General features: G+C 39.4%; 1 protein-coding gene and 1 long non-coding RNA gene across 3 annotated transcripts; one reads left to right on the top strand and one right to left on the bottom strand.

The window, feature by feature from the left end:
• The first annotated feature begins 303 nt into the window (after positions 1-303).
• Positions 304-15,716, top strand: LOC144586370 (uncharacterized). The gene is made up of 5 exons (XR_013541155.1): positions 304-396; positions 3,466-3,852; positions 5,960-6,077; positions 7,630-7,715; positions 10,193-15,716. It is a non-coding gene; the product is annotated as an uncharacterized LOC144586370 (long non-coding RNA).
• Positions 1,677-13,883, bottom strand: C1QTNF3 (C1q and TNF related 3). Of its 2 annotated transcripts, none has more exons than XM_020807106.3 (6): positions 13,750-13,883; positions 10,946-11,045; positions 8,325-8,479; positions 5,933-6,062; positions 4,367-4,466; positions 1,677-3,646 (listed from the first exon to the last, which is right to left on the bottom strand). In XM_020807106.3, exons 1-6 carry the CDS (start codon positions 13,849-13,851, stop codon positions 3,487-3,489), a joined length of 747 nt encoding a protein of 248 aa, XP_020662765.2. In that variant the 5' UTR covers positions 13,852-13,883; the 3' UTR covers positions 1,677-3,486. The 2 variants fall into 2 exon arrangements, with proteins under 2 accessions (XP_020662765.2, XP_072848961.1); XM_072992860.2 differs by lacking the exon at positions 13,750-13,883 and adding an exon at positions 13,611-13,733.
• Positions 15,717-22,590: the final 6,874 nt, after the last annotated feature.

Raw genomic sequence — 22,590 nt, 5'->3', positions numbered from 1 at the left:
CACAAAACAGCATAGGATAACTAAAAATAATTTAAAAGGCAACAGATAGGAGGGATATAAATAAAATAAAATAAAATAAAATAAAATAAAAATAAATAATGGAACAGATAGTATAAGCGCTGAAAAACTTGTGCGCTATGATGATGTAAACTCCGGGAAAGCCTGTCTAAACAGTGATGTTTTCAGAGATTGAAAATTCCCAGTGAAGGGGCCAGGCAAATTTTAGGCAGGAAATTATTCCAGAGGTGGGGTGGTAACCGCAGAGAAGGCCTGATTTATGGTCTTCTCTTTTTTGCCAGGTATCAACGTCCTAAACTGTTTAGGGCCTTGTACATCAGCATCATCACCTTGAAGCTCGCACAGAAACAAACAGGTAACCAGAGCAAGGCGGCCAAGGTAGGGGATATATAATGGTATTTCATCACTCTGTAATCTCAGTAATCTCATCACCATATTCTGAACATGCTGAAGTTTCTGTAGCAGCCTCATGGGCAGCCCTTCATAAAGAGCATTATAGTGATCTAATTCCTAGACTACCAGTGCATGGACCAGTATGGTGAGAGATCCAGTGCCAAGGTAGCTGGGCAATCTGCCTTAAACGGAAAAAAAAAAAGCAGAATGGACCACAGACACTACCTGGGACTCCATTGATAGCGCTGGGTCCAGGAGTACACCCAGACTGTGAACTTCATCCTTAGCAGAGAGAGTAGCTTCTCCAAAAGAGAGGAAGGCCCTCAGACCGCAGACACTGGACTGCTGTCTTGTCCAGGTTCAGCTTCAGTCTTTTGTCCATCATCCCCAGCACAGCGTCCAGGAGGGACTCAAGGGACGGGAAAGCATTCATTGCAGAAGGGTGAAAGGAGAAAGAGAGCTGGGTGTCACCCACATATTGGTGACACAAAGCTCCAAAACTCCTGATGACCTTCCCTAGCGCCTCATAGATATTAAACAGCAATGGGGAGATGATAGAACCCTGTGGGACTCCACAACTAAGAGTCCAAGGGATAGACATGCACTCTCTGAGGATAGTCCTCTAGGAAGTGCCATCTCACTTTCATGCAAGAGCAGCTTCCATTTGAAATGCTGGGGTGAGGCTCCCCCATCTCAGTCTACAAGCATTTCCTTTCTTGTCTAAACAATCTGAAAAACTGGCCTCTATAGATGTCTTGCTTAAGAAAAGAAAGAAGAGAATAGAGGGTGTATGTTCACATTGTGCCATTGCATATAGTATGGAATGTTTAAATATGCTTTACATCCACCATTCTCAACCTTTTTTGGCCACAGCCATAAACACAATGTGAAATAAAAAGGCTGAATCAGGATGGTATAAGTTGCATAGCAAATCTTATAAGGTGGTATGTGAAGAATAGTTTACAGTCTGCAATCTCCTTCAAATGTGTCAGCCCCTTCCCGTGGAGCATACGCTTTATACAGTTGCTTCTAGTGGGAAAAGGCATGCAAGAAACTTTGTTGAATTTATTTTTGTTTGGTTTTTTATTGCAATGCAAATGTATTTTTTGCAGTTTAGACTTTGTCTAGAGCTCTGCTGTAGTATGTCGCTGTTTGGATCAAGCTTTTGGTGTTTCTGAAGTGCTTTGAAATATCCAATGTCGACTAGTTATTCAGCTTTCTGTGCTGATTGATATTTCTTTCTGCACAATATATTCACAAGAGACTTATACAAAAACAATTTAATTAGTAAAAGTTCAGTTTACAAAATAAGAACACTTCTCATGACAACAAATACAAAGGGGTTTCATATTGCTAAAAGCTAGGGTCCGAATACTGCTAACTAGAATAAATGATCGAATGGTTCTATGATTTTTAAAGCATGCCAAAATGTTGCTATTATACTGTATTCTTAAACATTATGTTCTTGACTGCTACCGTTTGAATAAGCTTAAACATAAAATATAATATACATTTCAATGCATATTCCTGTTAAGTCAAAGTACTTACATTTACAGTTTATACCGTTTCCCCAAAAATAAGACCTAACCTGAAAATAAGCCCTAGTATGATATTTCAGGATGCTCGTAATAAAAGCCCTGCCCCCAAAATAAGCCCCAATTAAGTGAAACCCCACCCTCCAGCATTGTGCAGCAACCAGAAGATGATATGACTGTAAAATAAAACGTCCCCTGAAAATAAGCCTTAATGCGTTTTTTGGAGCAAAAATTAATATAAGACCTTGTCTTATTTTCAGGGAAACACGGTACTTAACCATTCCAACCAGGAGCATGCAATCTTATACTGTAGTCCATCTGGTGGCCTTCTTTAGGGGTTTTGGGGTCTTAAAGTTGGAGTTTCAGGGGAGGGAAACCCTTTTTTGGTCACAAGCCAGCTATGGGCAAAGTACCGTAGCAAGAGAAAGGAATGGTTGTTCTGGGTTTTTCGGGCTCTTTGGCAGTGTTCTGAAGATTGTTCTTCCTGACATTTCGCCAGTCTCTGTGGCCGGCATCTTCAGAGGACAGGAACTTCACTGATAACAAAAGAGGAAGCATTTATGCACATGGGAGCCCCCCCCCCCTGTTATCTGTAATACCAGGGGTTAAAAGTGCTGTATTGGGAACAGATTGGGAGAGGCCTTGAACCTGCCAGCTCTAAAGCTCCCTTTCCCCACCACCCTCATACGCATCATGCCACAAAAGGACAAAAAAGTACACCGCCCATACATTTATTTTCCTTCCATTAGGACCAAAAAGAAAGGGAAACACCTCCAAAGGCCGAAACAGGAGATGTGCAGAAATGGACATTCAGCCTTCCCTTCCCCCTTTGACTGCTGCCACCAATACTTGAGAAATGGTGGCTCTCTTGCAGTTTTCCACTACCACCTTAGGATTACTATTTCTCATTCAGCTAAACCTACTTGTAATCACTCAGAGAGTGAAAATCAAGATTTGATAAATTATAGAAAGATCTAACATATTTTCCCCCTAAGATGCAGCTTCATGTTCAAGCTAGCAATAATTTTAATGTTGAGAAGTTATCTTTTAAAACTGTCTCAACTATTCAAATAAATGGTCATTATAAATTGATAATGGACATGTACAAAAGGTTAAAAAAAACCCAAGCAAACTGACAAATGGTTGGTTGGTCTTTGATACATTTGTCCCAATTAAGCCACTTTTAATTAATTTCAGGGGAAAAAATCACTCTATATGCCTGTACTTGCAAGAAATCCATATGAATGAGGCCTCTGCAGTGGGACAATGTTTAACGGCCTGTTAAATTCTCTGTAATAGGTGCTTAGTAACTACTTAAGTGTATGAGGACCAGATCAAGATGTGGTGATCATAAATCACATGAAAACTCTGTATCAGAGGATATAATCAATTTGGACCAACTTTTCTTACTGTGTTCCATAGATACCAAAACATCGGGGCCTATAAAGGCCCTGTGGTGTTAGCATAAGGCTATGTTGTTCTAAGGAATCTAGAAAACAAATAGCAGTTTCTGCTTTAGGAAACCATATTTCGGAATCATCTACTTGGTCTCAAAAAGAAGGAATCCTGCAAAAGTAGAAAAGCGCTGGTGATCTCCATGAAGTGCCCCATTGCCCATCCGCAGCCAAACTTCATCTCCCTTGGCGAGTTTAAGCACAGCACTGTTGCTTGATGAGTCTGCTTTTCCTTTTGATTCATAGCTAAGAATAAAGAATCAACAGAAGATGAACTTTGTGTTCTCAATATCTCACAATTGTTATATAAAACAAATGCAATGTTTTCCTAATGTGAACGAGGTCTGGCACTCTTGCTACTGCGAGTGTTGACGAGCAAGAGGTGGATGGCAAAAAGGTACAGCACCCATTTTCTGTTGCAGATTGTCATTTGCAGTTAACCTCAGCTCCAGGTACGTATCAATTTTCCTGCATTAAAAAAACAGTTCTATGCTGGGCAGTGTGAGTTGGCTAGGAATGTTAAATTCCAGGTCACCATCAAGCAGCCTAATTTAAAGTTAATACCTTATAAAAGGTTATATTTATTTGTTTAGCCCAGGGGTCCCCAACTCCCGGTCTGCGACCCGGTACCAGGCCGTGGCCTTGGCAGGACTGGGCCGCCAAGACAGATCTCCCGCCCCGCCCCCCACGTGCACAGCTCCCCCCATGCAGGCATGCACCCCCTGCTAAACTGGTCCACAATGCCAAAAAAGTTGGGGACCACTGGTTTAGCCCACCCTTGTTTATTTTGTGTGACAAAAGGACCTCATCGTGGTCTTTCATATAATTTGCAGCCTGATACTTCACTGAGTTTGGGATGTTAACTCTGGCCCTGTGTATATGTAGGCTACATGCTCTACTACTAGCTATAGCACTTTTTAAAAAAAACTGCAAATGCAAAACATCTACACATGCTAGTCAACACACCTGTATAAGCTGAAAACTGTATTGCCGTTATGCATTAGGTAAACATAAACTTCTTCAACGTCCTCATGCTTCATCATATTGAAGGTGAAGAAATATACCCCTGAAAACAATCATGCAGTTTATCAAATTGTACATATAAGACAGATGAGGCAGGATCATTCTTTGCCTAAAGTTTTTATAAGTCCTGTGTTACTTCCTCTCTATGCTTCAATCGACAGTTTGAATAACAACTAGGATCATCCAGACTTAGTATCCAGTGCACCTTACACACATGGATGATAGCAGCATTTTTCCGACTGTCCAGATTCTGCAAGGGTCAAACTGGCATCAACCATGACAAAAGTGTAACAAAACTCACGTTTTTTCATGCTTTTAAAAAATCACTTTTAGGAATGGTGGGCGGCTGTTTCACTTTGTACCAATGGCAGAGTTCAGGCAGCAAGTCAGGAGTTTTCAATTTAGTACTATTCCACTTAAACAAACAAACAAGAACCCTACAATCCAGCAGAAAAATCAAGGAGAACATCATTTACATGGATCCTTCAGATTTTGAAAACAATGTTTTTACAAGGTAGTTGATTTCCAAAGTGGATTAGCAGCAGGTGTCAGCTACCATCAAAATCTTTCCATTTAGCATTATGTGCCATTGCCCACTGATTACATAAAATGAACATACCAAATTCATTATTCCATTTACAGTGGTGCCCCGCATAGCGACGATAATCCATTCCGAAAAAATCGTCGCTATGTGGATTCGTCGCTATGCGGGTAAAAAAAGCCCATAAGAATGCATTAAAACACGTTTAATGTGTTCTTATGGGCATAAAACTCACCGTTATGCGGAAATCCTCCATGTGGCCGCCATTTTCACTGCCCGGTAAGCAAGGAATCCAGGCAAAAACACAGCAGGCGGACATTTTTTTTACCCGGCGGACATTTTGGAAATGCCGATCAGCTGTTAAAAAAACATCGTGATGTGAAAATCGGTAAGCGAAACGCTTACCGATCATCACAATGCGATGTTTCACCATTAAAAAAACGTTGCTATGCAGATTCGTCATTAAATGGTGCGCTCGTTAAGCGAGGCACCACTGTATTCCTAATTCTCTGTGTCACAATAATTATGTGCCATCAGGTCAATTCTGACTTATTTATGGTCACCCTTTCCAGAGTTTTCCAAGGTGTAGAGTACTCAGATTTAACAGCAATGAATGGTGTTTAAAATGCAGTGAGTAACTAATTGACCAATATTCTGTTGCAAGCTATGCTGGCATAGCAGGAATGATGTCACTGGAGGCAGCGGCAGCAGGTTGTTGCTAATTAAAGAGTCGGTTCTTTGTTTTTAGGTTGTGCAAAACTTGAGTGCAGTGAGACAAAGTTGCATGCAACCCAAAACTGAATAGGACTCTTTAGTTAGTGACAGTCTGTCACTACCAATTACGTCATTTCCCACTGATCAGCGTATCTGCGCAACAGGATTTCAACCACTGGATTCAAAAATGAATGTTCTAGGTTTTGTTTTCACTGTGCACAGCCCTAATGGATTCTCTTATTCTTTACACTTACCATTCACTGGGGCACCAAACCGGCCAGTCATTACATCAAAAAAATTGCCAACGTTGGTTTCAACACTACTGAAGATAATTCCACTGTTCTGATTACTGAAGTGGGTTGCCATTGAAGCCATGAATGCAACCTATACAAATACAGGGTAAGTATAGACATCAGCTACCAAGCAGGAGAAAGACAAATTGGAAGACATGCTTGGAGTCAATCCATTCCGCATTCGTTTCTTCCCCAGTTTTGTTTGGGGTATATTTGCTTTAATTTCCTAGATGTACTTTTAGGACTTGGGCCAGCTCTCAGCAAACTCCAGTGACAAAAATCTCATTGATTTACATATAGACAGAGAGCTGTTCATATACGGAAAGGAGAGAATACAGATGTACGCTTGAAGGGTAAATGTCTCAGTTGGAGATTACACTTTAACACAAGAACTACTGTAGTCAAGTTGCACTTCAAACACTGAGCAGTTCTGAGGAAATAACTTCCTTTCTGTGCCAGTTATGCAGCTGTGAACTTGAAGGTGGGGAGACTGAAGCTTACTCTTCAGTTTTGTGCAAGTGTGAAATAAACCCAGAATACAAACACTGGAAACAGACTTCACTTTTCATTTAACTAGAAAAGTTCTCTGTTTTATGGTTTGGAACTATGTAGTACCTTGACCCACCAGTCTTCAAAAAAAGAGAAAGAAATCAGAGAGGAAAGCTGCAATTCTGTGCACATTTTTATAGGCCTACGTGGGACTTACTTCCAAGTAAGCATGTATTGCCTTCAGTTGGGCTGGGATTGAGGCTTCAATGCATAATACTCTGCTTGCATTTACTTTATTTGCCTGATTTATAAATGTTTCAGATTTCTTTCTTTCTTTCTTTCTTTCTTTCTTTCTTTCTTTCTTTCTTTCTTTCTTTCTTTCTTTCTTTCTTTCTTTCTTTCTTTCTTTCTTGTGCATGGAGATTTGTATGCAAACTCAAGCAGTAGTGACCTTCCTCACAGTATTCTTGATTAATTCATCAGGACTTAATGACTACTTATCCCCATTTGATTAATACTATAAAGCTCATTATGGAGAGTCTGCAAAATATGTTGAAATATTTAACTCTAGATGGGCAGGATATAAATAAAATAAATCAATAAAATAATATTTTAGCTGTGACAAATTAATTGAGCAAAATCATTATTGGATCTATATATTTCTTTCACTATTTCAGTACTCTGTATATGTGTTATTGAGAAGCAGAAGCAGTGGAGGGAGACTGTTGGTGGGCAACCTGTTAGTCACTGTATAAACAGAATGCTGGACGAGACGAATGTTTGCTTTGACCAGCAGGACTGTTTTTATGTTCTAATGTTTCTGTCATAGCATGGTGTGAGACAATCCAACACTAATGATGGGAACAAACTGCTTCCTTGCCCCGGCTCCTCCAGGCGCTGTCTCTCAATGGGCGCCTGCTGGAGGAGGGGGGCTAGGAACTGCCAAACATCTGGCACAAACTATCAAACTGGCAGTTCATGCTCCTCTCTATCTAGCACCTCTTAAGATCAGTTCAAGGAGTTTTTAAAAAATACTAGCTATTTTCACAAGCACTTTTTCCAGTTCTTAATGTAGAATAAGTTACAAGGTTCAATGTCTTGTTGTTGCTTTCTTCTCCAACTCTATCTGCTTCTAAAATATCAACCTGGGTGAACACTGATTAATACAGGAAGTGAATCAGAAGGTTTACCTCCCAGCAACACAAAACAGTCCTGAGAAGATTTGTGGAAACTGAGACTGTGACTACAATGGCAGGTATTAGAGGCATCAGTTTGATTCACAGTCCCTTTTGTGACTGCATTTGGTTTAGGTGGCCACACAAAGAACCCAAGTTGTTTCACTGCCAGTGTCCATAAAGGCCCCTAAATTCAATGCAGTTTAGTCCATGACCATAGCCTCCCTTCCTTGGATGTTGCCCTCTTGCCAATCCTTGGCTTACCACTAATTGAAGAAAGCTAAAAAGGAGTGGACCTTAACTTTGAACCAGAGTGGTACTTGTTTGGAATCCAACTTCCAAGGCCCCCATAGTAACCATGCTCACTGAGGTGATTCTGGAAGTTGTAATCCAAACAAATAGCACTATGGTTCAAAATTAAGGTTCACCTGCCCAATTCACTCCTTTTTAGCTGTCTGCAATTAGTGGTTCTTCGTGGGTCTCCTGGGGAAAAAAAAAACAAAGCTTCAGGCCGGCCTGCTCTGGGTCTAAACTTTTCAGAATATAAAATCTGACTGTATTTTTAATTATGTATTTGCATATTCATTTAATAATTAATTCATATTATGACATCTCACTTGATCACTAATGTATGACAGGGGAATCTCCCCCACCTCATGATAGAAATCATGAATTTTTAAGAATTTTACCTGAAGTTCTGGTGGGATGCCAGGGTAACCCTTCTCTCCTTTGGGTCCATGGTTGCCCCGCTCTCCTCGGGGTCCCATGTCCCCCTTGTCACCTTTGTCACCTTTTGTTCCTTCAACACCGGGTGCTCCATTATTTCCATTGTTTCCATGATTTCCTTAAAACGAAGGAATGTATTGCTCACTAAAGAGACAAGCTTAAAAGGACGGTCTCCTTCAAATTTATTTTCTGTTTTTCAGTCTACAACATGTTAGGTGATTCTAATATTCTTCAAATCACATATTACTTTGCACAATAGAAGGCCCATATATAACTTCTAAAATGTCGGAAAATGTGTGTGGCATAAAAAAGAGGCTATAGAGTTGGAATGCCAGTTTTAAGGGTCTGAAGGGAAAGTAAGTGAATATTACCTGGAAAATAAATGAAAGAAATAACTTCCAGGTAGGCAATCTGCAAATGGTATTGGTAGAAGTGAAAGTGTTGTCATAACCAAATATGCAATAGTGATAATAGTAATACTCTTAGCTGAATACTCTTGTTTCTAATCATCAGAATATTCTAGAGTCTAGACCTTCATGATTACATAACTTTTTAAATTCACTAGGCCTCACATAAGGGACGTGGTGGCACTGTGGGCTAAACCGCAGAAGCCTGTGCTGCAGGGTCAGAAGACCAGCAGTCGTAAGATCGAATCCACACGACAGAGTGAGCGCCCGTCGCTCTGTCCCAGCAACTCGCCAACATAGCAGTTCGAAAGCATGTAAATGCGAGTACATAAATAGATACCATCTCGTTGGGAAGGTAAAACGGCGTTCCCTAGTCATGCTGGCCACATGACAATGGAAAACTGTCTTCGGACAGGCGCTGGCTCCACGGCTTGAAAAGCAGGATGAGCACCACCCCCTAAAGTCGGACACAACTGGACTGAAAATGTCAAGGGGAACCTTTACCTTTTAGGCCTTACACAATAGTGTGTTTTAGTTGCAACATTGACCTGTGCTGGCACAGTAGGCCTCAGTCCAGATATAGTGACCTGTAGAATGGATTAAGAACAGGGGCAGGGTGTGGGCACACCCCGAAATGTCTGGATTTGCCCCAGAGCCTTGATAGCCCTACAGAAGTCTGTGAGGAACAAAATCGGCTATCTTCTATAGATACAAACTGAGCCAACATAATCTTCAACAGCCTCTCCGTACTCAGGAATTAAGTGGCATATTGCATTTTCCAGAATAAAATTATCTTTTAACCCATAGCTTTTGAAGAGACTATAATAATTGACTACAGTAAATTACTAGTTACAAAACTGAAACCAAATTGTTAACCTCCAAATTATATAAAGCATATAAAAGCTGAATTTGTTTAGAATTGATTGGTGGAACTAGAAACATTATCTTCAGCTGTGTGTTCTATAAAGTATATAATTTATTGTCTGAAAAAACAATTCTGTGTTATGAAGTTAAATGGAAGAGATCCTACTCATTGGTTTTTAAGTCAATACTCCAAATAAGATAAAAATATTGAAGCATTCTTTATTAGGATGCCAAACCCTCATAGCTGTGTTCTAAAATTACTGTACAACATGCACACATATGTATTACAGACCTTAATGCACATTTTGTGCTTTTATGTGACTGAAATCTTATACCTTACTTTTATCGAATAAAGGCTTTGGTGAGTAGATCATATAATAAAGTCTATTCATCAGTGTGGGCTTATGTCAAAATAACCATGCTATTTGTACATTTTTGCCATCCAAAGTTGCTTATAAAAGCATTTTATATAGCGATGTCATACTTCTATTACTGGAAATTGCTATTATTAGAATACTGCCAAAAAAAACTAAAGAAACTGTGCTGTGTTATATGGACAGGATGTTGGAACCACTGCTGCTGCCAATGACTTGCAGGGGAAAAAAGACAGAAGAACAGTCTCTTATTACAAAGAACATGGTTGCTACTTCCATGTTGTGTAAGTACACACTGGCTAAAATCCTGTTGAGTTTCTGTATTGGTGTAACACAGCAGACGTAAATCTCAGCAGTGAATTTCCACAAGGTAAGAAGTGAGTATTGGCATTTGTCAATTGTGCACAAGCAAAAGCCTATGCCAGCTTCATAACTTGCAGCAATTTATTACCAAGACTGATGGCAACTTCTTTATGTCAGTGGGTATAACTGAAGCGTGGAAAGCTATTTTGAGACCACATCTGTATATCATGAAGAAACTACATACTGTACTAGAATTCTCTGAGTCCCTTTGACGAGATGCATCTGATGCAAAAGACTGAGGGAGTGAACTGAGGGGGAAAAGAAAACAAGCAAGGATGAGGACTATCACTGTGCAGGATCTTCAGATGCTTTGGTCCCTCAGGCACAGCACAGACTGCAGCTCCCAGAATCCTCCAGGCAGCACAGCCACTAGCAACGCTAGCTGAATGACTGTGGGAATTTGTTAATCTCAACAAGTAATTTTTTCAAGCTCTGCACTTAGGGCAGCAATACGCATACCTGCAAAGATGTTGGTGAGGTGACTGACTCCAGTCACCCGATACATCTTGTCCCCTATATAGAACAGCCAGCACCCTGACACAGAATAATTATGTGGTGGGTTTTTCTTTTATTTACCTGGCATTCCAGGAGGACCTGGGGGGCCCTGATAAGTTCGGTATCCAAAATCCCCTCTACAACCACATTCAGGTGGGCTTTGAGGTCCACTCTGTGTAGTCTGTTAAGATAATGCAAAAGTAAAAACAGTTCATTGAGCATGCCTGCTGTTGTACATAATTATATTAGTATAATGGCTAAGAAAGTAATATATGACATAAGATCCTGTGTGTATAACAGATACCACTATGATACAGTGTTGTGCTAACTTCAGAGCTTAGAAGAATCACCTTTTTGGCTGGGGGATTCAGAATGTGTGATTGCAGGAAGTTATAGCCCTCAAAAATAATTCTTCTAAACTCCGAACTAATGGAGTAATAATTGTTTAGCCTTGTCTTGCTGAGACCCAGTTGTTCTGTAGTCTGCTAGCTACTGTGTTTCCCCCAAAATAGGACAGGGCCTTATATTAAATTTTGCTCCAAAAAAACACATTAGGGCTAATTTTCAGGGGATGTTTTATTTTATAGTCTGGTTGCTGCACAATGCTGCACAATGGTGGAGGGCGGGGCTTCACTTAACTAAGGCTTATTTTTGGGGTAGGGCTTATATTACGAGCATCCTGAAAAATCATACTGGGGCTTATTTTCAAGTTAGGTCTTATTTTTGGGGAAACAGGGTAATAAAGAACCTCCTCTTCTTAGAAAATCTACAAACGTTTTGTTCAAAAACTTCATAAAAATCAATTTCCCTGCTGGAGTGTTATTTCTAGAGTTACTTTTCTGCTTCACAAACAAACATACAAAAAACCAACAACTTGTGAGCTAATTAAAAGCTTCCAACCAGGAGACTTGGAGGTTTCCATTGAATTGCCACAGCTCTAGACTCTGCCCTCACAAGACAAATCCATGAACAATATAAACCTTGTATTCAGTGGAGACAAACAAAAATCACAGAAAAGCATGCAAAGATATTGAACATATCAAATCAAGGTATCATCTGGACAGTAGGAAAAACAAACCAGCTGTTCAGAATCTGATTCTTCTCCAGATGCTCTTGCCCTGCCTGAAAGAGCCCTAATTTATACTTTTATATCCTCTTCCCACAGGTTAATTGATTTTTAGAATAACCAGAAAGATTGTCACTAGTTAGTTTTATGTCTCATTCAACTGTTTTTCTGAACTTCAGAAAAATAACATTTCTACCCTGTCTTATTGACATGGAGTACAGAACATTTTTATTTTAACAGATGCCATTTCCTTTTGAGGTAAGACTGGATTCAACAGTCAACAGAATTTTTTTTTTCCAGAAGTGCCCTCTCACATACTGCAGTTTCTGGAATTCATTGAGGAGCTTGGTCCTTTTAGGGGTTTGTTTGTTTTTTAAATTAAGAACTTTCTTTTCAGGGGGTCTTTTAATACTGAATTTTTAAATAATTGCTAAGATATCTGAAGCAGTATACTTTAATTTCTGTGCCTGCATGATAAATGTTTAGTATTATTCCATCACTATTGTGGTTTTTATTGTTCCAAATTGCATTGCATGTTTTATTGTTCCCTTTTTTGAGGATTTTGGTAATGTATTGACTGGACTATACTTTTAAAAAATAATTATTTAAATAATGGTTCAAATACATAATCAGTAGCTCACTATCTCAAACAATACATTACCCCTTTTCATGTTGATCTGCTCAACCAAAATGAAGTTTGTAAGTTTAAGCCCATTTCAGTTGGGCTAATTATCTTGAAATCGTATGATTAGTACTGACAGTAAATTTAGTAAATCACAACCTTCATTTAATGTACTAATTCAACAATATTCATTGTTTTAAAATCACCATGTAACAGTCCCTTTGCTTTTCCTCACCATTCTTACAATGCAATTCTATACATGTTCACTCATATTTTAGCCTTACTGATATATACACATTATATAGCACACAAAATGCAGTGCAAAATCCTAAAAGGACAGAGGGATCCATCTGTTCTCCAGTGTTATATTCATTTGTTCATCCCTGACATTTTGCTTGATGAAAAAATCTTTATAATTCATAGTTTGCACATAGTTTAACACATATAACACATAGTTTGCATAGTGCTTTATGAACAGAATTTGGTCCAATACACAGTAATAACCTAACTTCCTTCTTTTTTAAAAAAATGCATTATTCTACACAATATTAAGAAAATCCCATTGACTTCAGTGAGACTAGAAGTTCTTAACATTGACTGGATTTGCACCATTAATTTGCAAACCTAATCACAGATATAGGCAGTGATTGCTTGGGATTTGTTAAGATTATTTCCAAGTAAACATGCATAAAATTGGGCTCATATCTAGACCAATGCATAACCGGGGGTGGGGGGGAGTCAAAGTATCTAATTGCATGCAGACCTCCCACCTACAGCTTATAGAACTTGATACACTAATTTATTATAAACATTCTATCTTAGTGTAATTCTGGAAAAGAACACGTTTATAACATAGCCAAAGTGTCTATCTATAATTTTTTCATAACTTTTCCTAAAACAAGGACTAGCTGTCTTATGTAGGAAAGCAAAATCTCATCAATTTTCTAAAGGTCGTCTTAGAAGATGAATTCAGAGTACCTGGACTCTATTTGAGGTAGCTTGTGCTACATCATCTACCTCTAGTTTCAAGGCATTTTGGTCAGTAGAAGGACTATTACCATCATCATCATCCTCAACCGTCCACTCAACAAGCCGACTCCGCTGTCTCAATAATTCCCTGCTGCTGGAACCTTTGTGGCCAGTCTGATGGTGACTTTGCAATACTTTTGCCACCGGATTGCTAGATCTTCTGCTCACCTCCATGTATTCATCTTGGCACAAACAAAAGCGAAGAAACAGAAGAAAAGCCAGAAGACGCGAATAGGAGAAATCCTTGCAGGCCATTTTACTCAAAAACATAGCAAGATTTCAGGAATTCAAATGCCTTTTACAAGGGCAAGGTCTGCCAGTGCTGTGATGTGGTCTTTTCAAGAGATTCTCCACCACTAAGCTTGGCAGTAAGACCTGGTAACCACAGTTTTATATGCTGCATGCAATAAATTATACTGTGAACATGTCAGAGTGGCAGGAACCTCCTTCTCAAACTGGTCATGCTTTCTTAAACAACCCAGTCATTATTCACTATGATCTCCAACTGCAAGGAAAACTGATTTGTACGCTGGAAATGATCTCTCCAGTTAATATACAGCTGCAGTTCCTGTTTGGGAGGCAATGACAAACATCATTCTCTTTTTCTTTTCTTTTTTCTGGCATGTTTTCATTCCGATCTGAATGAAAACATGTGGCAAATGTTTCATGCTACTTGATTGGACATGGAAATATTGGGAATTAAGACTCTGAAGGGATCTTCTGGGGGTTGGATACAATCCTGATTTTTGTCATTCTTCTACACAGAGAAGGGGAATAGCACCTCATTTTCGTCGCGTTCAAGAAATAAAACGAGAGAGAATATTTTTACTCGTGATTTTGACTTGAAGGTTGTTTCATTCATACTTACACTTCCTCTCTTTAGAGAAAACAAATATTTGCTAGGAGACTGGAAATACAGGCCGAAAACAGCCCATTTAGTTCAAGCTTATGCTCAGTTCCAGTTCTCAATGCATACTTTGAGCTTTCTAGTCAAATATCTCCCCTATACACACATTTCTGATTTTCAGTGTTTTCTTAAAGGCTGTTGCCAAACCAAATTCAATTTTCCTGCCAACTAAAGATAAATGACTGTGAACTCAAGGAGCATGCTTCAGTCTTATAAATGATCATGCCTTTGTAAAATTATCCAGGATAACTTTTGAATTATCTGCATACAAAAATCTAGGTATTAAAAATACAAGAGACAAGTTCGTAGATACAAAATTCCATATTGAGGTTATTTTACTAAATAGGGCTGGAGCTAATCAACCAAGAAAATAATGTGATTGTTTTTAGTTTTCATGTATTTTTATGGAATTACAGTACACACAAATGTAATGGGGAAAGAATAGCATTGCAGAATAATGCCAGTGCTCAAACTGCAATTCTGGATGATACATCCCTAAAATCATATGTTATGGAGAGTCAGGGATATAGTCAGAGGTGACCAGATTTGCTCATGACACAATGATCACTCAGGGAGATTTTTAAAAAGTGGGATTTGGAAAGAACTCTAGAAGAATCTCTCCCAAATAGGGAATGGGCAAGATAATAGCAAGTACTGTTTAATTCAAGTAAGACTTAACCTAGGTGTGTCTTTTTTCCAGGAATATAGTAGTTTAGTGTTACGGTGCTTCTCAGCTGAAGTTCATGTCCACTTCATGCTTTCAGGAAGCATGCCAAAACAAAACTACAAAACCAGCTTTAACAGTAAAGTTCCACTATGGATCTGAATTTCTTTAATTTTTGAGATTTTTAAGGATCACCTAAATAGCAGCATCTAATGGGCTTGTTTGGATATGAACCACGGTAAACTGTGTCTTGTCTAGAACCAAGCAGGGGGGGAAAAGCGGGAAGAGGGTTCTGTCTGGAAGAGGTCTAGGCTTAAGGGAAGTGCTTTGGTGGCAAAGGAAGGAAGGAAGTTGAGTAAATATAAACAGTTGGTGATTGACCAGGAAAGGATTCTTGGAGTAATGGTGGATGGTATTGTATTCGCGAAGGCTTTCACGGCCGGGATCTAATGGTTGTTGTGGGCCCTACAGGCAAATGGCTACTCCAAAAATGAAATCACAAGAGCCATCAAACCAAGAAAACAACACCGAACTGAAGAAGAAAAACAGCCACCCACAAATAAAGTATTTCTGCCATACATCAAAGGGGTCACGGACCGCATGGGGAAACTTTTGAAAAAACACAACCTACAAACAGTATTCAAGTCCACCACAAAAATACAACAAATGTTACGGACAGAAGGGACCCCCCTCACCACTGCAGGAGTATACCGGATACCTTGCAGTTGTGGCCAGGTATACATTGGAACCACAAAACGAAGCATCCACACCAGAATCAAAGAACATGAGAGACACTGCAGACTAAAACAACCAGAAAAATCAGCAGTAGCTGAACATGCCCTAAAACAAACTGGACATGAAATTCTATTTCAAAATACCAAAATACTGGACAACACCAGCAATCATTACGTCAGACTGCACAGGGAAGCCATTGAAATCCACAAGCACCAGCAGAACGTCAACAAAAAAGAGGAAAGTTTGAAACTCAACAAAACTTGACTCTCAGCTCTCAAAAATACAGCGTGCAAAAGATCAACGAACTCTACCCAGCCATAAGGACCGGGGATCACTATACACAAAAGACCAGCTAATGACACCCATCAACCACAGTGACAGATAATCTTTCCTTCTTATAACAACAATACACCCACAACAAGACACACTAATCACCCATCTACAGAAAAAGACAAAAACCCATCTCACCGCCATGAATACTCCAATTTAGCAATTGGAGAAGGCTATTTACTCTCATGTCCTGCTCATGGGTTTTTTTAATGGGGCAATTGTTTGGTCACTTTGGGAAAGAGGATGCTGGATCTCTTTATTTAGCAGGGTTTGTTCTACTTTTTTCTTGTTTTTAAGCTGAATTTCTCCTCAAATAGTATGAAGTATTATAGTAACAGAATTTGATGGCATCCCATTATTGGATGTTTTTTCTTTACTAAATACCAAATTATCTTGGTAGCCCAAAGGAATGAAAACTGGGGACTCCACAGAATTATGAGTAATTCAGAGAAACCATTAAATCTGCTTGGCATGGAGTTAATTTGCTTCAGTAAATATTGGGACAACAGTGCTGTTTTCAGCTGGTGGTAGAGATTTCAGATCTTGCCAAATGCTGTTCCGGAGTTTCCTGTGGCATTAAAGTTCAAAAATGTTTCCAGATGACTAATGACCATTTACAGTACACATGGACTGGAAAGAGCAATGATAAACCCAGAAGAGGCATGGTTTCATGGTTTTGTTGCCTGTGCAAAAACTGAAATAAGCATACAGTCATTCTAACCAAAATAGTAGTTTGGTCTTCCTTCTAATTACATTCACCACGCCTAAACCTTTTAAGTACCATCATTCAGCTTTGTTAACATTTTGATTCTTTGTCAATAAACAAATGATAATGTAACGCTTAAACGTAATGAATGTAAGTTCTTCCTACTGCAAAGCTACATGGTCTTGTCTAGTGAAAGGATGATAAAATCACCAGATATCCAGGCCAATGTCCTACTAAAAGCAGGCAGAGTGTTAACATTCCACCTTCAATGTTCTCTGATCTCTGGTTTGCTGTTGCAAAAGCTGAACATCACGCCTTTGTTTTCAGTGGGGCTTACGCTTGGCTTAGGAAGCATGAGATACCTCCTATTAGGAGTTTTGAAAGAGCTCCACCACTCACCTAATGGAGTGTCACATGTTTAGAACAAGAATAGGAAACCAGGTATTTTATCTGCCCATTTATTTTATGATTATGGGTAAAACTCCTTTCATTGGGCTTTCTCATACCCTTACAGCTTTCTTCTATCCATTTATTTCTCTGACTCTCTAGCAAATTTTTTTCTCCCCCACTTTCTTCAGTTACTGCAGTGGGTGCGTCCTGACTACCTTGCGAGCTTGTATATATGAAACCACCCTTAACATGTTTCATCTTACTCCAATCATGTCTATCAACTGTAGACCTCTCTAAGTGTTCATGGGTCAGTTGATTAAGGTTCTTATTTAATTTTTCCGTATACTTATTGCAATTATCATTTTTCTTCTTTTCTTCATTATTGGGCTTGTCATTAAAGTTTTTCACTAAGTTTTCTTTAATTATTCTCACTACTTCAGGTCTCATCTTTAACTCAGTATCTCTCTCATATCCCTTTTCCACTCTTTTCTCTCTACTCAAAAGGGATATCCATTTGTTTGTGGATAGTTTTATCTATAAAGACTCTTTTAGGGAATTCTGGAATTACTGGTTCTTCCTTGACTGTTGCAGAGTATAATCATTTTCTTGTTCTTGTTTAAAACTCCTTTTCTGAGACTTTATTATATCTACACCTCCTGCAAGTTCAGGTGATTGACTGACACTTACATCTTCCTCAGGAACCTCACTATTACCATAAAGATTTTCTATCTTTTCTGTCTGTGAGTGGGTGGTGATCATAACACCCTTGATATAATTAATCAAATCTAAACCAATTAAACAAGGCGTATGGATCTGATCTGAAACCGCTATTTTAAATTTACCAGCCCACCCTTGGTAATTTATATGTACTTCAGCTACTGGTAGCTTAATCACTTCTGTCCCAATTCCTTTAACTGAATTTTTTTCATTTTGAATGAAATCTTCCTGTGGAATAATATCTGTATGGCATATAGTTATCTGAGAACAAGAGTCTCTCAGTGCTAGATATTTGATGTTATTAATGTAAATATTTTCTCCAGATGACTTCATCAATTCCCTGTTGGTTTCCATGTAATAACAGTGGACAATTTCTGCTAGAGGAAGCAGTTGCTCCTGCCTTACAGTTTTGTCAGTTAAATCACCACCATCTTGGCTTACTTTAGAATCCTCATCCTGCTTTTAGATATAGTACATCTTTTTAGGTACAACTCCCCCTGTTTTCTGTTGTCCTGTTTCTTTGTTTTTAATAAATTCACAATTTGAAATATAATGACCTGGTTTTCCACAACCAAAACAATTTTTTAAATGTCTTTGTTCATTATAAGGGGTTCTGTCTCCCTTTCCTTCAAAGCTTTTATCATTCTGTTGGTACTGCTCTGAGGGTCTCTCTCTAAAATGGCTTCCATCTGTATATTTGTTGGTTTTCTGGAAATCTTTAGGTTCTCTTTTTCTTTCTTCAAAATTTCTGTCCAATTTCACTTCAGAATATTTTGAACTCCTAATCTCTGATATTAAATCTGCAGATTCACTAGTCAGTTGTACTGTTTTAGGTTGTTTGTCTCTAACTAAATATCTTAATTCAGCAGGCAAAGCTGAATAAAATTGTTCCAATCCTATGAGGTCCTGCATATCCTGCAAAGTTCGCACGTTAGATTGCTCCATCCATTTTTGTAAATATTTAACCAGATTTGCCCCAAATTGTGAATATGACTCTTCAGGCTTCTTACTTAACTTTCTAAATTTGCATCTGAGTTTTTCACTGGTTATTCCAAATCTTGAGAAAACTAATTTCTTAAAGATCTCATAATCTCTAGCTTGGTCTTCTGAAATATTAGCATAAATTTCTGACATTTCGCCGCTAATTAAAGACCTTAATATCAACATGTGTTCCTGTCCTGTCACGTTATAGTCCCAGCAGGCCCTCTCAAATGAAATTAGAAAAGATTCAGGGCAATCCCCCTTTTTAATTTGAGGGGATTTCTTAAGATCTACTCTTGAGACCCCTTCATTTGTACTATTACTGTTATTACTGTTTAGAGATGCCATTTCCAGTTTTTTCATCTCTAGTTGATGTTGCATCTCTTTTTCCCTCATTCCCCTCTGTCTCACTTCAGCCCTTTCTCTGGCCTCTGCCTCAGCTTGTCTGGTCCTTTCTCTCATTTCTAATTGTTTTAACTGAAATTCTTTTACTTGTTTATCTTATTAATAAGTCTTAGTGATTCAGAGTCCCTTCCAAGCTATCCCTTCAGCTCTAGGACCTACCCCTTCACCTTTGACTATTTACTATTCAAACAAGTCTCCTAGACTCAGAGATTTTCTTTTACTTTTGGCTTTCTGGTATTCCTTCCATTTGACTCGGAAAACTTCTCTTTATTTTTGGCTCATTGAATTTTTTTTCCATTCTTATCCAGCCTAATAAATTTCACTTTATTTTGGCTCACTGGATTTCATTCGAATCCCAACGCTGCTCACCACTTTATGTCACACACACCCAGTTCCCCTGTTTGTTTCTCCACACAACCCAGGTTCACTTTTGGGTATGACATTTACTTTTCAATCCTTTTCTCTGCCACCAGAGGATTTATTCCTCACTCTATCAAATAGGACTCTTAATCAGTGTTATTCAATAAAACAATGTTTGTTTAAGTGTTTATAAATAAATCATATAAAGTAAATCATGGATGGTCTTATTTTATTCATTCAATAAACTGTGCTTTGATAACATTTATATTTGCTTATGTATAATCATGTTAATCAAGGTATTTATTCATTTCTTATCTTGTTCTCTGTCTCTCTATACTTCTCTAACACAATACTGGTCCTAACTGCCTAAACTGTTTCTCTCAAACTGATATCTTTAACTGAAGTCCCTAACTGAAGTCCCTGACTCTATCTCATATCCCTAACTGATCTTTAACTGTCTTCCATTCCTCTTATATTTCCTTAGTTCTGCCTCTTCTGTTCAACCATTGGTTGATATATCAAGGTTCATTGTGATGGACAGGAGTGGTTACTGACCTGTCTGTCACAGTCTCATTCCAAGCTTCCATACCTGTAAATCAGTTTTCTTCAATGTAATCCAGAATCTTCTGATGACACATCCCATCATTTCCTAAAACTGCTACTTTCTCCTTCTTCCCTCTTGTGGTGTAGTGGTTAAACTGCAGTACTGCAGCCAAGATTCTGCTAACGATTTGAGTTAAATCCTGATGGGCTCATGTAGCCAGCTCAAGGTTGACTCAATCTTCCAAATTTCCAAAGACAGTACATTGAATACAGTGGTGCCTCGCTTAACGAGCGCACCGTTTAACGAAGAATCCGTATAGCGATCCCTTTTTGGGGATCGCTATACGGATCAGCCCCAATCGCCGCACTCGCTTTGCGACGATTGGGGCCTCCGGCGGCCATTTTGGAGCCGCCGAACAGCTGATCGGCAGCTCCAAAATGGCTGCCGCATGACCCGAAATGGCCCCTATCAGTGTTTTCGCGCCCTCCCCTTGCTTACGGAGGTCGCGAAAACGCTGCGGGGGGGGCATTTTGGGCCATCCGCGGCCATTAAAATGTCCGTAAGCAAGGGGAGGGCGCGAAAACACTGATAGGGGCCATTTCGGGTCATCCGGCGGCCATTTTGGAGCCGCCGATCAGCTGATCGGCGGCTCCAAAATGGCCGCCGGAGCGAAAACATCGCTGGAGGAGTAAGTTTCCATGCTTATTGGAACGCATTAAACTAAGTTTAATGCGTTCCAATAGGCTTTGCTTACCCGCACAGCGATGTTTTCGTATAGCGAAGGTTAATCCGGAACGGATTAACCTCGCTATACGGGGCACCACTGTACTCAGTTTCCTGAGAGGTGGAGGCAATGTGTAGCCTGCATAATTAAATTGTAAACCACCCAGAAAGTCTTCAAGTTGAAGCAAGGGTGTTGATTGAGAAACCAGGTGGGCTAGAGGGGGAATGTTGATGAAGGGAGTCATAACCGGCAGGAAGGTGCCCAGGATGGCTCCTTTTGCAGGCTAGCTGATTGTCAGGCCACCACCAGATGTTCTGACTTCTTGCTTGCAAGGGAAACTGCAAGGGTGACTGCAAAAAGCTACCTATTTAGCTGTTGACTGAGAGAGAAATTAGAGGTAAAGTACCGCACGTATGACATCACAGTGATTCTGGGGAATTCCAGTTGTGCACATCCTAGGGGATCTGGGTTCATTCACAACAAAGGACCAGACAGGGTTGGCACATTTTGAACTAACTGGGCTGCAGAAAAAAACCAGTTCCCAAGTCAGAAAAAAATAATCCAAGAGCAGAAGCGAAGTGAGAGGGATTGATTAGAGTCTGCAGTAATGTTTTACAGAACTATAAATGGAAATCAAATCAATGGGCAAAGAAATTACCTCTTTACCAGACATGGGGATATGCTCTTTGGGTGCTACTATGCAGTGAGATAAATGTGAATTCATTCTCATCCACTTGCTGTAAAGTCGCACCAGGGAATTCAAGTCTGTTTGATTTAAGTTGGCACACGGAGAAAAGTGCAGGCCTGAAGTTCTGTCTGCAGCCCTGCATGTGGGACCATTATAAAGAACTGCCCTAACAAGCTGTAACAAGGCTTTCCTTCGTCAATTTTCCTAATTTCCTCATCTTTTTCCTTTTGAAAAATTGACAAGGAAGAGAAATTTTGTTCTTAAGCTGCAAAACAAAAACAGAGGAAAGCTGTTTTTAAAAGTGTCTTAAGAGCAAAGCTTGCCAGAGAAGGTGTGTGTTAGAGCTGCTTTGTGTGTGTTTGTGTGCACAGCTCATCCTCCCTCATAAGATAAGGGGGAAGGTGCTTCAGCAAGGCACTGCTCTGTGTGCATGCAAGCACAGAGAGAGAGAGAGAGGGAGGGAGAGAGAGAGAGAGAGAGAGAAAGAGAGTTCTTCCATTGTCCATTCGTTCAAGCGATCTCATTTCTAAACCAATGTAAAAGGATCAATTTTTTAGAAGGTAGAGGTTCCGACCAGTGGCAGGAAAAACTACGGAGGGTGGAGGGTAGGTGACCTGAGGCTGATTTGCATCTTCTGTAATCAACGGGGGGAAGGTGACTCTGCCTACCCTAAACCCATAGTATTTTCCTGCATTTTTAAAAATCAGTATAGTTGCCCTCTTAGTTTCATACTCTCTCCCTCTCTCGAAAATACCTTTTCACTACAGCTAGCCTTCCCACAAACATGGGCTGTGATAACACTCAGTTGTTTCTGATCTCCAGTTATGAGACTGTGGGAGACAGAACTGTAAAATTTGA

Source organism: Pogona vitticeps, chromosome 2 (assembly GCF_051106095.1).
Source record: "Pogona vitticeps strain Pit_001003342236 chromosome 2, PviZW2.1, whole genome shotgun sequence".
Taxonomy (NCBI): Eukaryota; Metazoa; Chordata; class Lepidosauria; order Squamata; family Agamidae; genus Pogona; species Pogona vitticeps.
The sequence above is the reverse complement of the archived record's forward strand: the minus strand, read 5'-3'. Positions and strand labels throughout refer to the sequence as shown.